The sequence below is a fragment of the Triticum dicoccoides genome, unplaced genomic scaffold (assembly GCF_002162155.2).
Source record: "Triticum dicoccoides isolate Atlit2015 ecotype Zavitan unplaced genomic scaffold, WEW_v2.0 scaffold92528, whole genome shotgun sequence".
In the NCBI taxonomy this organism is placed as follows: Eukaryota; Viridiplantae; Streptophyta; class Magnoliopsida; order Poales; family Poaceae; genus Triticum; species Triticum dicoccoides.
This window is the reverse complement of record NW_021310728.1, coordinates 14,704-30,335: the sequence shown is the minus strand read 5'-3', so window position 1 is coordinate 30,335 and position 15,632 is coordinate 14,704. Positions and strand designations below refer to the sequence as shown.

The 15,632-nt window shown below is 36.4% G+C and overlaps 1 protein-coding gene, 3 non-coding genes and 1 pseudogene across 4 annotated transcripts; 3 read left to right on the top strand and 2 right to left on the bottom strand.

The window, feature by feature from the left end:
* LOC119348438 lies at window positions 1-1,586 on the top strand (annotated as a pseudogene).
* Window positions 1,587-1,645: 59 nt separating this feature from the next.
* On the bottom strand, window positions 1,646-1,717 carry TRNAR-UCU. The gene has a single exon. It is a non-coding gene; the product is annotated as a tRNA-Arg (tRNA).
* A 701-nt stretch (window positions 1,718-2,418) lies between these two features.
* On the bottom strand, window positions 2,419-5,349 carry LOC119348437 (photosystem I P700 chlorophyll a apoprotein A2-like). The gene has a single exon (XM_037616549.1). It carries the CDS (start codon window positions 4,755-4,757, stop codon window positions 2,556-2,558), a length of 2,202 nt encoding a protein of 733 aa, XP_037472446.1. The 5' UTR covers window positions 4,758-5,349; the 3' UTR covers window positions 2,419-2,555.
* Window positions 5,350-10,351: 5,002 nt separating this feature from the next.
* Window positions 10,352-10,438, top strand: TRNAS-GGA. The gene has a single exon. It is a non-coding gene; the product is annotated as a tRNA-Ser (tRNA).
* A 2,924-nt stretch (window positions 10,439-13,362) lies between these two features.
* Window positions 13,363-13,435, top strand: TRNAF-GAA. Its single transcript has one exon. It is a non-coding gene; the product is annotated as a tRNA-Phe (tRNA).
* Window positions 13,436-15,632: the final 2,197 nt, after the last annotated feature.

Sequence of the window (15,632 nt, the reverse complement as noted above, 5' to 3'; positions counted from 1 at the left end):
AGTCAAGAAACACTAATGGCAACCCTTTGAGTCGACGAAATTCATAAAATTCTCCGCGAACGTATTGAACAATATAATAGGAAAGTAGGGATTGAGAATATAGGTCGCGTAGTTCAAGTGGGGGATGGGATTGCTCGTATTATAGGTCTTGGTGAAATAATGTCAGGTGAATTAGTCGAATTTGCAGAAGGTACTAGGGGTATTGCTCTGAATTTGGAATACAAAAATGTTGGGATTGTATTAATGGGCGATGGGTTGATGATACAAGAGGGAAGTTTTGTAAAAGCAACAGGAAGAATTGCTCAGATACCCGTGAGTGAGGCTTACTTGGGTCGTGTTGTAAATGCTCTGGCTAAACCTATTGATGGGAAAGGCGAAATTATAGCTTCCGAATCTCGCTTAATTGAATCTACTGCTCCAAGTATAATTTCCAGGCGTTCCGTATACAAACCTCTTCAAACAGGGCTTATTGCTATCGATTCGATGATCCCTATAGGGCGCGGTCAGCGAGAGTTAATTATTGGGGACAGACAGACTAGCAAAACAGCAGTAGCCACAGATACAATTCTCAATCAAAAAGGGCAAGGTGTAATATGTGTTTATGTAGCTATCGATCAAAGAGCATCCTCCGTAGCTCAAGTAGTAACTACTTTCCATGAGGAGGGGGCCATGGAATACACTATTGTAGTAGCTGAAATGGCGGATTCACCTGCTACATTACAATACCTCGCTCCTTATACGGGAGCAGCCCTGGCTGAGTATTTTATGTACCGCGAACGGCATACTTTAATAATTTATGATGATCTCTCCAAACAGGCACAAGCTTATCGCCAAATGTCCCTTCTATTAAGAAGACCTCCCGGCCGTGAGGCTTATCCAGGGGATGTTTTTTATTTGCATTCACGCCTTTTAGAAAGAGCCGCTAAATTAAATTCTCTTTTAGGCGAAGGAAGTATGACCGCTTTACCAATAGTTGAGACTCAATCTGGAGACGTTTCCGCCTATATTCCTACTAATGTAATCTCCATTACAGATGGACAAATATTCTTATCTGCGGATCTATTCAATGCCGGAATTCGACCCGCTATTAATGTGGGTATTTCTGTTTCCAGAGTAGGATCCGCGGCTCAAATTAAAGCCATGAAACAAGTAGCTGGCAAATCAAAATTGGAACTAGCTCAATTCGCAGAGTTACAAGCCTTTGCACAATTCGCCTCTGGTCTCGATAAAACAAGTCAGAATCAATTGGCAAGGGGTCGACGATTAAGGGAATTGCTTAAACAATCCCAGGCAAATCCTCTCCCAGTGGAAGAGCAGATAGCTACTATTTATACCAGAACAAGAGGATATCTTGATTCGTTAGAAATTGAACAGGTAAATAAATTTCTGGATGAGTTACGTAAACATCTAAAAGATACTAAACCTCAATTCCAAGAAATTCACCGAGCAAGCGGAAATCCTTTTGAAGAAAGCTATTCAGGAACAGCTGGAACGGTTTTCTCTTCAGTAACAAATAAATTTTGCATGTCTACTCTTGTTAGTAGAATAGGAATCGTTGAGAAAGATTTTTCATTTGAATCATGCAAGAAAGTTTTCTTTGTTTTTAGTTTAGTATAGTTATTTAAAGAATAGATAGAAATAAGATTGCGTCCAATAGGATTTGAACCTATACCAAAGGTTTAGAAGACCTCTGTCCTATCCATTAGACAATGGACGCTTTTCTTTCATATTTTATTCTTTCTTTTATTTATTTTTCTTCTTCCGAGAAAAAACTGTTAGACCAAAACTCTTTTAGGAAATCAAAAAATCCAGATACAAATGCATGATGTATATATTATATCATGCATATATCATAAAGGAGTATGGAGCCGGTAGTGGGAATCGAACCCGCAACCCCAAGGTTATGGGCCTTATGAGCTACCAAACTGCTCTATACTCTTAAACTAAAGAGGGGTAACTAGTGGATAAAAGAGGGTTGGATACGCCCCTCTACCAATATCTATACAAATAGAATAGTCCATTTATACAAAATGGTAAAGAGGGCTCCTCTATGATTATCAATTCCAGAAATCCATACAAATACGAAAGGGTATTTTATCCTTACCAACTGGATCTTGTTGCACCCGGTAACAAACATTCATAAACCATTTCTCGAAGTACGTGTCCGGATAGCCAAAAATGTCGATAGTTAGCTCTAGGTCTTCCGGTCAAAAAACAACGTCGATGAAGGCGTGTAGGTGCACTATTACGCGGTAGGGATTGCAATTTTTCTCGCATTTTAGTTTTTTCACTCAAACTCAAGGGAGAAACTTTGCTTCTTATCTTTTTTTAAGATTGACGAATCAAATGATATTTCTATTCTAATTTCTGCCGCTTCTTCTCCCTCTGAATCAAACTTTTTTTTGCCATAATATGTTGTTGCTATTATTACCAAGTATACGGTTCTAATCCTAGATGGAAAAATAAATAGAAAAAGAAATCTAAAAAGGCAGATCCTCCCTCTCTATCAAGAGTAATGAACTAGGTGCTGATACAGTACAAAAAAACAAACTAAATTAACCAAACTTGTCTGATGTTGAGGCAATCAAGAAAGCTGCATAAGTGAATATATAACCCACGGAAAAGTGAGCTAATCCAACCAATCTTGCTTGCACAATGGAAAGATCCACGGGCTTATCTCTCCAGCGAATTAAATTAGCTAAAGGTGTGCGTTCATGAGCCCATGCTAAAGTCTCAATTAATTCCTGCCAATACCCCCGCCAGGAAATTAAGAACATAAATCCAGTAGCCCAAACAAGATGTCCAAATAAGAACATCCACGCCCATACCGATAAACTATTCATCCCAAAAGGATTATATCCATTGATAAGTTGTGAAGAGTTTAACCATAGGTAATCTCTTAACCATCCCATCAAATAAGTGGAGGATTCGTTAAATTGTGAAACGTTGCCCTGCCATAATGTGATATGTTTCCAATGCCAATAAAAAGTAACCCACCCAATGGTATTTAACATCCAGAAAACTGCCAAATAAAATGCGTCCCAAGCAGAAATATCACAAGTACCGCCGCGCCCTGGGCCGTCACAAGGAAAACTATATCCAAAATCCTTTTTATCCGGCATTAATTTGGAACTGCGTGCATCTAAAGCGCCCTTTACTAAAATCAATGTAGTTGTATGCAAACCTAGAGCAATAGCATGATGAACCAAGAAATCCCCAGGTCCTATTGTTAAGAAAAGAAAATTACTATTCTCATTAACAGCATTCAACCATCCGGGCAACCATAGGCTTCGACCCGCATTGAAAGCGGGGCCATTCGTTGAAGATAAGAGTATATCGAACCCATATGTCGTCTTGCCATGAGCAGATTGTATCCATTGGGCAAATAAAGGTTCGATCAAGATTTGCTTTTCTGGAGTACCAAAAGCAAGCATGACATCGTTATGAACATAAAGGCCCAAGGTATGGAATCCTAGAAAGAGGCTAGCCCAACTTAAATGAGATATGATAGCTTCTTTATGGTCTAACATTCTTGCCAATACATTATCCTCATTCTGTTCCGGATTGTAATCCCTAATGAAAAAAATAGCTCCATGAGCAAAAGCCCCTGTCATGATGAACCCTGCAATATATTGGTGATGAGTATATAAAGCAGCTTGAGTAGTAAAGTCTTGTGCTATGAATGCATAAGGAGGTAAAGAGTACATATGTTGAGCTACTAAGGAAGTAATAACCCCTAAAGAAGCTAGAGCAAGACCTAACTGAAAATGAATCGAATTGTTGATTGTGTCATAAAGGCCCTTATGCCCACGCCCTAATCGACCCCCTGGAGGAGTATGCGCTTCTAAAAGATCTTTAATATTGTCCCCAATTCCGAAGTTAGTTCGATACATGTGACCGGCAATGAGAAAAATAAATGCAATAGCTAAATGATGGTGAGCCATATCGGTCAGCCACAAACTTTGTGTTTGTGGATGGAATCCCCCAAGAAGAGTTAGAATGGCAGTTCTGGCTCCTTGAGCGGTACCACATAAATGATTACTCGAATCAGGGTTTTGGGCATAAAGATTCCATTGACCCGTCAAAAGGGGTCCCAACCCCTGGGGATAGGGTAATACAAAGAAATTATTCCATCGAACGTACTCCCCCCTGGATGCGGGAATAGCAACATGAACTAAATGTCCTGTCCAAGCCAAAGAACTTACCCCGAAAAGTCCTGACAAATGATGATTGAGACGAGATTCCGCGTTTTTGAACCACGAAAGGCTTGGTTTCCATTTGGGTTGTAGATGTAACCAACCCGCTATTAAGGACAGCGTAGAAAGAAATAATAGAAAAAGAGCTCCAGTATAAAGATCCTCATTGGTGCGTAATCCTATTGTATACCACCACTGATAAACTCCAGAATAAGCAATATTCACTCGACCAGCAGCACCTCCTCGAGTAAAGGCTTCCACAGCGGGTTGACCAAAATGAGGATCCCAAATCGCATGAGCAATAGGTCTTACGTGTAAAGGATCCTGTATCCATGATTCAAAATTTCCTTGCCAAGCTACATGAAACAGATTTTCGGACGTCCATAGAAAGATTATTGCTAATTGCCCAAAGTGAGAAGCAAAAATGTTCTGATAAAGACGTTCTTCAGTAATATCATCATGACTTTCGAAATCATGTGCGGTAGCAATACCAAACCAAATACGACGAGTAGTGGGGTCCTGAGCTAATCCTTGGCTAAACCTGGGAAATCTTAATTCCATAATGCCTTTCAAATCCTCCTAGCCACTATCCTACTGCAATAATTCTCGCTAAGAAGAATGCCCATGTCGTGGCAATTCCACCCAGAAGGTAATGGGTTACTCCTACAGCGTGTCCTTGTATAATGCTCAAGGCTCTAGGCTGAGTAGCAGGAGCAACTTTTAATTTGTTATGAGCCCAAACGATAGATTCAATGAGTTCTTGCCAATAACCACGGCCGCTGAATAAAAACATTAAACTGAAGGCCCAGACAAAATGAGCACCTAAGAAAAAAAGACCATATGCAGATAATGAAGAACCATAAGACTGAATGACTTGCGATGCCTGTGCCCACAAGAAATCTCGAAGCCACCCATTAATCGTAATGGAACTCTGTGCAAAGTTTCCCCCTGTAATATGAGTTACCACCCCTTGATCACTTATAGTACCCCAAACATCCGACTGCATTTTCCAACTGAAATGGAAAATGACTACCGAAATTGCATTGTACATCCAGAATAAACCTAAGAAAACATGATCCCAGGCGGATACTTGACATGTTCCCCCTCGGCCAGGCCCATCGCAAGGAAAGCGAAAACCTAGATTTGCTTTATGGGTATCAAACGGGAACTCCGAGCAAATAAAACACCTTTCAAAAGTATTAATACAGTCACATGTATGGTAAATGCATGAATGTGATGGACTAAAAAATCTGCGGTTCCTAATGGAATAGGTAACAAAGCCACTTTGCCACCTACTGCTACTAACTCGCCGCCTCCCCACGTTAAGCTAGTACTTGTTGTTGCACCAGGAGCTGTTACGCCAGGCGCAGTAGCATGGATATTTTGTACCCATTGAGCAAAGATAGGTTGTAATTGTATGGCAGTATCCGAAAACATATCTTGTGGACGGCCTAAAGCACTCATGATATCATTATGAATGTACAAGCCAAAACTGTGAAAACCTAGAAATATACATACCCAGTTAAGGTGGGATATGATTGCATCGCGGTGTCTAAGGACGCGATCTAATAGATCGTTGTATCAAGTAGTTGGATCATAGTCTCTTACCATAAAAATTGCTGCATGTGTAGCAGTACCGACTATTAGAAATCCGCCAATCCACATGTGGTGTGTGAACAAGGAAAGTTGTGTACCATAGTCAGTAGCTAGGTATGGATAGGGAGGCATAGAATACATATGATGAGCTACAACAATGGTTGTAGAGCCTAGCATAGCTAGGTTAAGAGATAATTGAGCATGCCATGACGTTGTTAAGATTTCATAAAGACCCTTATGGCCTTGTCCTGTAAATGGGCCCTTGTGAGCCTCCAAAATATCTTTAAGTCCATGGCCAATACCCCAATTGGTCCAATACATATGACCTCGATTAGGAAAAGAATAGCAATAGCTAAATGATGGTGCGCAATATCGGTCATCCAGAGACCACCGGTTACTGGATCTAGTCCTCTGCGAAAAGTCAGAAATTCTGCGTATTTGGACCAATTTAAAGTGAAAAAAGGGGTTGCTCCTTCGGCAAAACTAGGATAAAGTTGAGCCAAAAGGTCCCGATTCAAGATAAATTCATGAGGAAGTGGTATCTCTTTAGGATCCACCCCAGCGTCAAGAAATTGGTTAATTGGTCAAGATACATGAATTTGGTGCCCCGCCCAAGAAAGAGACCCAAGTCCTAATAATCCCGCTAAGTGGTGATTCAACATGGATTCTACATCTTGGAACCAGGCCAATTTGGGAGCGGCTTTGTGATAATGGAACCAACCAGCAAAAAGCATTAACGCTGCAAAAATCAATGCACCAATTGCAGTACAATAGAGTTGTAATTCACTAGTTATTCCAGATGCTCGCCAAAGCTGAAAAAAACCAGAGGTTATTTGGATTCCTCGGAAACCCCCGCCTACATCACCATTCAATATTTCTTGCCCTACTATAGGCCAAACTACCTGAGCACTGGGTCCAATGTGAGTAGGATCACTTAGCCATGCTTCATAATTGGAAAAACGGGCGCCATGAAAGTACATGCCACTCAACCAAAGAAAGATAATGGAAAGTTGCCCGAAATGAGCACTAAAGACTTTTCGAGAAATCTCCTCCAAATCACCAGTATGACTATCGAAATCGTGAGCATCAGCATGTAGGTTCCAGATCCAAGTGGTAGTATCAGGGCCCTTAGCTAGTGTTCTTGAGAAATGGCCGGGTCTGGCCCATTCCTCAAAAGATGTTTTTACAGGATCCCTATCCACAACAATTTTTACTTCTGATTCCGGCGAACGAATAATCATTAAGTCCTCCTCTTTCCGGACAAGACACACAAAGAGACCCGCCAACTGTCTTTTTAGTGAATCTTTGAAAGATATATATATTTTTTGAAAGATAGATTTTGAAAGATAGATATTGAAAGATAGATATTGTGATTAGTTCTTTTCTTTACTATCTAACATCCTTCCATTTTTTTTTAGTTATTCACTGGAGCAATTATATATTGAAGTCAATCCAAGGCAAGTGTTCGGGTCTATTATGACATAAAGATTAGGTGCCTAACGGACATTGTTTATCTTGAAAAACAAATATTTCTCGACGTAAGAAAAAAATATTTTTTATTTTTAATTTAAGAAACTAGTGTATTTTTCTAGTGTATTTTTTTTAAGGCATAAGTTCCTATCTATATCTACTTTCCTTGAGCATAATATAGGGTTTTTTATTTGATTCTAAATTCCAAGATAACTCATTAGAATTATTAATAAGATGGTCCTAATATATTAGCAATATTTAGATTGCCCCCTCTTTTTATTCACTTTATTACTTCTATTCTAGACCCTATCCCTATGGTTTATTCTTATGAAATATCATATAAAATAGAAGGTCTAAGAAATGGATATAATGAAATTCTTGATTCGATCTTACGACCTAATTTATTTGATTAATGGATCAACAACCAAACCACCCATTTTATGAAAAATAAGGAGCATGGTCTTATTCAAATTCAAAGTGCTTCGTAATCTTCAACCAGTTCTGTGCTTCAATATAATTTCCCGAAGTAAGCGCTCTAGCTTGTTTCCAATATTCAGCAGCTTGATCAAACCAAGCTTCCGCAATTTCCGAATCACCCTGTAGAATGGCATGTTCTCCTCGGTCGGAATAGGAAGTTCCTTCCCGTAGAACCGTACTTGAGAGTTTCCTACCTCATACGGCTCAGAAATTGCTATCTGAATTTCCCCTACCTTAACTGAATTCGATTTATCAAAAATCGATCCAATTTGTTCTTGGGTCTAAGCAGAAGAAATTAATTACCTAAGTTTCATACCCTAATTTTTATCAATAATCAGTTTGATCTTTTTTCCCACCTTCAGAAGAATGAAGCATAGATAGATATAGAGCCTTCGTTCAAATTTTCTGAAAGGTAACTATCCTGGTTTCATATATGAAATCTCTATAGAATCCTTGAAAAAGACTTTTTTCCATACCATAAGAAAGAAAAAAGAACTTACTATCTTTGGGATCTGATACAACACCGCTGCTTAATCCCTTAGTGGATCGACTCTATTACATAAGCGGATTCCTAAATTTTGCCCCATATCATGGGATAAGTAAGCAGTTTTTTTTAGTTGTATCGACCCAGTCGCTCACTAATTGATCTTTACGGTGCTTTCTCTATCAATTTGAGAAACTTTATCCATAGAGTAGTAGTATAGGCCATACTTTCTTCGTTTTTTGATTCTCGTGAAGTGTCCTTCCTTCCTACAGCTGATAGGGAAAAATCGTTGTTTTTACGATCCCTATGTAGAAAGCCCTTTTTTTCTAGTATTTACTAGAAAATTTGATCCTCTATTTTTTTTCTTTCTATAGTGGAGATAGTCGCACGTAATGACAGATCACGGCCATATTATTAAAAGCTTGCGGTAAGAAGGGGTTTTGTTCTAGTGCCCGGAAATAATATTCCAAAGCCTTTGTATGCTCTCCATTGCTTGTGTGTATAAGGCCTATGTTATAGAGTATATAACTTCGATCATAGGGATCGATTTCTAGTCGCGTAGCTTCATAATAATTTTGCAAAGCTTCCACATAATTTCCTTCAGATTGAGCCAACATCCGTTACGGTCGTTCATTCTATTCAAAAAATCTTCGTTCCAAAACCGTACATGAGGTTTTCATCTCATACGGCTCCTCCCTTCTGTACATAATAGTACTAACCGAAATAATCTATAGAATCAAAATAGAATTAGTCCCGTCTCATTATGAACCGAAAGGGGCTGGTATTTTTCCAAGAAATCTCTAGCCAACCATCCCACAAGAGGTTTTTCTTAACACCAATGAATTCCATTAATGCTAGAGGAAAACGATAGCTCCAATAATTTCTTTGTTCTCAACGCCTCCTATTTAGAGGAATTAGCTACTTCAACGATCTTTGATGGTTATAGGGGTATCCAAAGTACAAACTTGATGGTTGTTTGTTATCCCAACCATTCTTCCCAGCCCTGATACCGATGAGGAAAGGGGTAATTTCTAACAAAGTTTTTCTCTTGTTGATTCCTATTTCTAGGTGTAGTGCTTTTATCCCCTATGCTGCCTATGGATACTAATAGAGTAGGATTGGCCTGTAATCCATACCATACCATATCCTGTAGGTGTAACCTTTCGCTCAATACTCAAATCTACAATTGAAGTATCTGAAGCCGCATCAATCGAGGATACACGACAGAAGGAATTGTTAGTTCGCCTCACCTTCCCGAAGCGTGGGTTTGTTTGCTTTACAAATTTGGTTCTCTCTATGCCAACCCCTTCTCTTTTTCGTAAGACTGAGGTATAGGTAGGGCTAAAAAAAGCAAAAAAAAGAGTCAAATCGCACCATCTCTATAATAAGTAAATGCCTTTTTTTCTCCTGAAGTTGTCGGAATTATTCGCAATAAAATATTGGCTACAATTGAGGAGGTCTTATCAATGAAATTTCCATTTACACGGGATCTAGGCATAATTCCCAACCCATTCTATATAGAATTGTTTTCATTCCTTCACAAAATAACATAAAAACAAACACATTCGATTCTTATAATTATAAATAAATTGATCCATATGCTCTACTCTAAATCCATATGCTTTAAATGGATAAGAGAGATATGGATTTTCCGCTCAGCTCAAATTGTATCCTTTTCCTTCTGCTTGGACACGAAGAGATATGAAATATTTGACTAAGACTGGATTTCATTCCACTTTCCTATTTCTAAACAACAACTTATGTTATCAACTATTTCATGTTTTCAAAGTTATTTTATTAATTGTCTCATACCCTATTTTTGATTTCGATAGTATGGTGTAGCGTATCTTATGCAAACGGAATTCTAAGGTTTCTTTATTTTATTTTATTATGCAATAAGAAGAATTCTTCCATTTTCTTTTTCTTTAGTTGCGGGAAAACCCAAATTAAAACTTTTATTTTATAGCGAGCGCAATTTCTAGTAAAAAATCTTGTATCCTTCCACTTAGATCAAAAGGAATTTTTCCAATAGAACTATGGAACCCCCGAGTGGTTGCGGTTGTACCTGTACTGCAGGAATAAGAAAACTCGCTATTCACTCAGTTTATTTTCCATAATAAGTTATGTAGGAGAGATGGCCGAGCGGTTCAAGGCGTAGCATTGGAACTGCTATGTAGACTTTTGTTTACCGAGGGTTCGAATCCCTCTCTTTCCGTTTTTATTAATTCATCAACTTTAAGGATCACAATGTATCAAATCAAATAACAATTTTTTCCAGCAATAATATAATATCTTATATTATCTTATTTTGACTTAATAGAAATTAGAAATTCTCTATAGCAAATTACTGTGGTATGTAAAATACACATAGAGGAAAAAAGAAAAAAAGGATCCTAATCCTAGGGTTAATCAATTTTAGCTAGTTGATGGGAAAATACGAATTAATGGTAATGGTCTTAGGGCGATTTAGTTCGGGGAAAGGGGAAGGGGAAGAAAATTCTATGAACCTTTCCTTTTTTCGTTAAGTTCAAGTCTGACGAGAGTAATATTCTACAACTAACAACTCATTTATTTTGAGACCGACCCACTTCCTATCTAGGATTTTATTTACTAGTCCTTTATATTCCAACGTGTCAATCGCCAAATGCTTTGGCAATTTCCCCGGGTCCGATGAAGCAATATAATTTTGAACCAGACCTTTTGATCTTTGGTTATCTTTCGTAGTAATAATATCTCTGGGTTTGCAACGAAAACTTGGTATATTGACTATACGACCATTAACTAAAATATGTCTATGGTTGACTAATTGGCGGGCCCCAGGAATGGTTGAAGCCATACCCAATCGAAAAAGGATATTATCCAAACGCATTTCAAGTAATTGTAGTAAAACCTGGCCTGTTGACCTTTTTGCTTTTCCAGTGATATGTACATATCTAAGTAATTGTCGTTCTGTCAGACCATAATGAAAATGCAATTTCTGTTTTTCTTGAAGACGAATACGATATTGCTCCTTTTTCCCAGAATTGAATTTTTTTTTAAGATTACTTCCGGATTTAGGTGTTTTTCTAGTGAGTCCTGGTAAAGCTCCTAGACGGCGTATTTTTTTAAACGAGGTCCTCGATAACGGGACATGAAGACTCCTTTTTTATTTTATTGAAATTTCATTTTACACAATTAATTTCATTGTATTTACATTACAGAATACATCGAAATTAAAACTGAATTAAACTACAGGATAAACAGAGTAAAATCAACTAAAGTACCCCAAAAAATGGAATTTCATCAAAATCTTTATTTTTTTATATATATTATTTATTTTATTGTTTTGTATCTAGCAAAATTGTAAGGTAAAAAACATAAAAGATCCTGGATTCTCCATTTAATTCAGAAAAAAAGAGATTCTTGTTCGTAGAACATCGATAGAGAAAAAAAAGGCGACTATCGAATTTGAACCGATGACCCTCGCATTACAAATGCGATGCTCTAACCTCTGAGCTAAGTGGGCTTACATAACGGAAATAGTGTAACAAATAGAAATAGGTATAGTATAGGAAATCCGTAAAATCTCAGATATTAGTTATTGATCTTAGCTATTAACTAGTTCTAAATTTGAAGTTATACTTATAAAAATAAAAAAATACTAAAACTTCTTAAAGATAAAGTTAGCTTGATATGCTTAACTATAGGATATTAAAAAATAAAATTATAGAATTTATTGGTATTTTCATTCGATCATTATAGACTTTATTATTTGTTAATAATTTGAGGATTAATATTTCACTAAGGGGAACATAGAGTTAGAGTAAATAAAATTGCTAATTCTGATTAGAAAAAAAGAATAAATATCAAGCGTTATAGTATAATTTTGAATACTATAAAAAAGTAAGACGGGAGGTGGGGGAGATAAAAACTTTTGGATATATTGATTCGGATTGAATTGCAAATACATCAAGGATAGAATCAATTCAATTCTGAATTGCAATAAGCAAGCGAGGTCTCTCAAATAGAGTCGAACTGAACTGCTAGACTACGTTGAGTGATGAACTCAATGATTCAAAAAAAACTAAGAGATGGATGAAATTACACAAGGAATCCTGGTCTCAAAGAAGAGGGAAATGGGGATATGGCGAAATCGGTAGACGCTACGGACTTGATTGTATTGAGCCTTGGTATGGAAACCTGCTAAGTGGTAACTTCCAAATTCAGAGAAACCCTGGAATTAAAAAAGGGCAATCCTGAGCCAAATCCGTGTTTTGAGAAAACAAGGGGTTCTCGAACTAGAATACAAAGGAAAAGGATAGGTGCAGAGACTCAATGGAAGTTGTTCTAACGAATCGAGTTAATTACGTTGTGTTGTTAGTGGAATTCCTTCTAATTCTAAATTAGAGAAAGAGGGGTTTTATACCTTATACATTTAATAAACACGTATAGATACTGACATAGCAAACGATTAATCACAGAACTCATATTATATTACAATTATAATATAGGTTCTTTATCTTTTTTTAAAAATGAAATTAGAAATGATAATGATTATGAAATAAAAAACTCATAAAAACTCATATCATAATTTTTTTTCATTATTGTGAATCCACTCCAATCGAATATTGAATAATCAAATTCTTCAATTCAAATTCAAAGTTTTCGAGATCTTTAAAAAAGTGGATTAATCGGACGAGGACAAAGAGAGAGTCCCATTCTACATGTCAATACTGACAACAATGAAATTTCTAGTAAAAGGAAAATCCATCGACTTTATAAGTTGTGAGGGTTCAAGTCCCTCTATCCCCAAATCCTCTTTTATTCCCTAACTATACTATATTATTTATCCTCTTTTTTTTCTTTTTATCAATGGGTTTAAGATTCATTAGCTTTCTCATTCTACTCTTTCACAAAGGAATGCGAAGAGAACTCAATGGATCTTATCCTATTCATTGAATAGATTTCTTTTTTATTAGAGTATCGGCAAGAAATCTTGGTTATTCACTCTATTTTTAAGTTTTATTTAAGTAAACCATGCACAATGCATAGGACTACCCCCCCATTTTCAAATTTAGAATTTGAAATACTTTAATTAATTTTTAGTCCTTTTAATTGACATAGATACAAATACTCTACTAGGATGATGCACAAGAAAAGGTCAGGATAGCTCAGTAGGTAGAGCAGAGGACTGAAAATCCTTGTGTCACCAGTTCAAATCTGGTTCCTGGCAGAGAAAAAAAAAGATCCACCGAATAGGTATTGATCCAAATACCTCGAGATGGATTGTGATACATATTCATTAATAATATTTATTCATCTAATTTGTATTCCGCTATTCCGACGAATATTTTTTTAGTCTTGCTTATCTTTATCTTATCTTATTTTCCTAGTTGTGCTAAGTAATGTGCTATAATTAAGCAATTGTCTTCTTTTAATATCCTTTTCAAATCTCCAACCCACAACGGGTAGATCTATCGGACATACGCGAACACATACTTCACAAGCAATACATTTATCAAATTCAAAGTGGATTCGCCCTCGGAAACGCTCTGGTGTAATTGATTTTTCATAAGGGTAGTGAATCGTTATAGGTAAACGATTTGTGTGGGATAAGGTAGTTATGAAACTTTGACCTATGTACCTTGTAGCACGTATTGTTTGTTGACCATAACTCATGAACCCAGTTACCATAGGGAACATATTCATTCTAAATATCTATGAAAAAGATATGTTTCTTTCTCTTGTTTGAGAGAGCTTTTGTGTTGAAAATATTCTTACTATTATTGTATTATCTTATTTATAGTGAAACAAGTTGAGAAGAGGTTGTTAATAAGAGATTGCCCAGGGAAATAGGTAAAAGAAATTTCCATCCAAGATTTAATAACTGATCCATTCTCATCCTCGGTAAAGTCCATCTTATTGTGATAGAAATGAAGAGAAATAAATAAGCTTTAGTTAATGTAATAAATATACCCATTGTCATTTCCAAAATTCCAACTGCTTTATTCATTTGGAAAAAAACAAAAAAGGATATATAGGGAATAGATAAATTCCACCCGCCCAAGTAGAGAATTGTTACAAATAAAGAAGAAACTAATAAATTTAGGTAAGAAACAAGATAAAATAAACCATATTTGATACCGGAATATTCAGTTTGGTAACCTGCTACTAATTCTTCCTCCGCTTCTGGTAAATCAAAGGGTAATCTTTCACATTCTGCCAAAGAAGAAATTAAAAAAACCAGAAAACCTATAGGCTGACGCCAAATATTCCATCCAAAAAAACCGTATTTTGACTGTGCTTCAACTATATCAACTGTACTTGAACTGTTGGATAATCATAGTCGATGATAACATCACAGTTCCCACCGCTATTTCAAAACCGTACATGAAACCTTAGCTTCATACGGCTTCTCTATGATCAGAAAAAGGAAAGGACTGTTTTGTTCCTAGCCCCTGGGGCGTAGATAGAATTAGATAAAATAAAATAGATTTGAAAGTCCTAAATTAGACCAAAGGAATTCCGTCTGCTAGAATAAGAAAAAGCGCTTCCGAATTGATCTCATCCTTTATAATATAAAGAAAATTTTTCTTTGTTCAGTAATAACTTAATCTTGGAATAAAACACTTGTTACTTGTTATAGGAATTCAATTAATAAATGGAAAGAGTTGGGTATTAGTTCATGAGCAATTCTGCATGAATATGGATAATGGATAGAGGAAGGAAATAATGAAAAAAAATTCTAGAGCACTCCATATCTTTTTTACTATTCTTCTTTCCCCAGGGAGGGGTATTGAAAAAAATGGATAAAGGGTTAATTCGTTCTTGATAGCCATTTCCTTAACAAGTGAATGGGAACATACTCTGGATCGGAATTCGAAGAAAGTACTACTTGATAATTTCTACAAATTGCAAGTCCTTATTATGATTCCTTTTATGGGCAAAAATCTCTAATGTTTTAGATTTTCCATTACTAATCCTTTATGTACTTTAGTGTTCCTAACCCTTCACTAACTTTTGGTGGATTCTTCTTATGGATTATTAAGTTATAGTAATATAATAACTAGGAATATTCTAGTAATGGAATTCCATATCGTGAATCCTTTATTCTTGGCCGCTTCAAGATATGATGACTAATTAAAAAATATCAACCTTGGGATAAAGAGTTTACACTGCTTATGTTTACTTCCACTTTTTTCTTGTACGTAGGAAATGAGATTTTTTCTTTTTACTACAAATTTATAAGTTGTTTTGTTTCACTCATATAGCTATCTAGTTTAACTTACCAACCCAAATACTAAATAAGAAAAGGAATATAAATAGTTAATGGATTTTATAGGAAAAAGATCCATTTTAACGAATCACACGTAGAGATATTGCTAGCACACAAAAAGTTAATGGTATTTCATAACTAATGGATTGAGCAG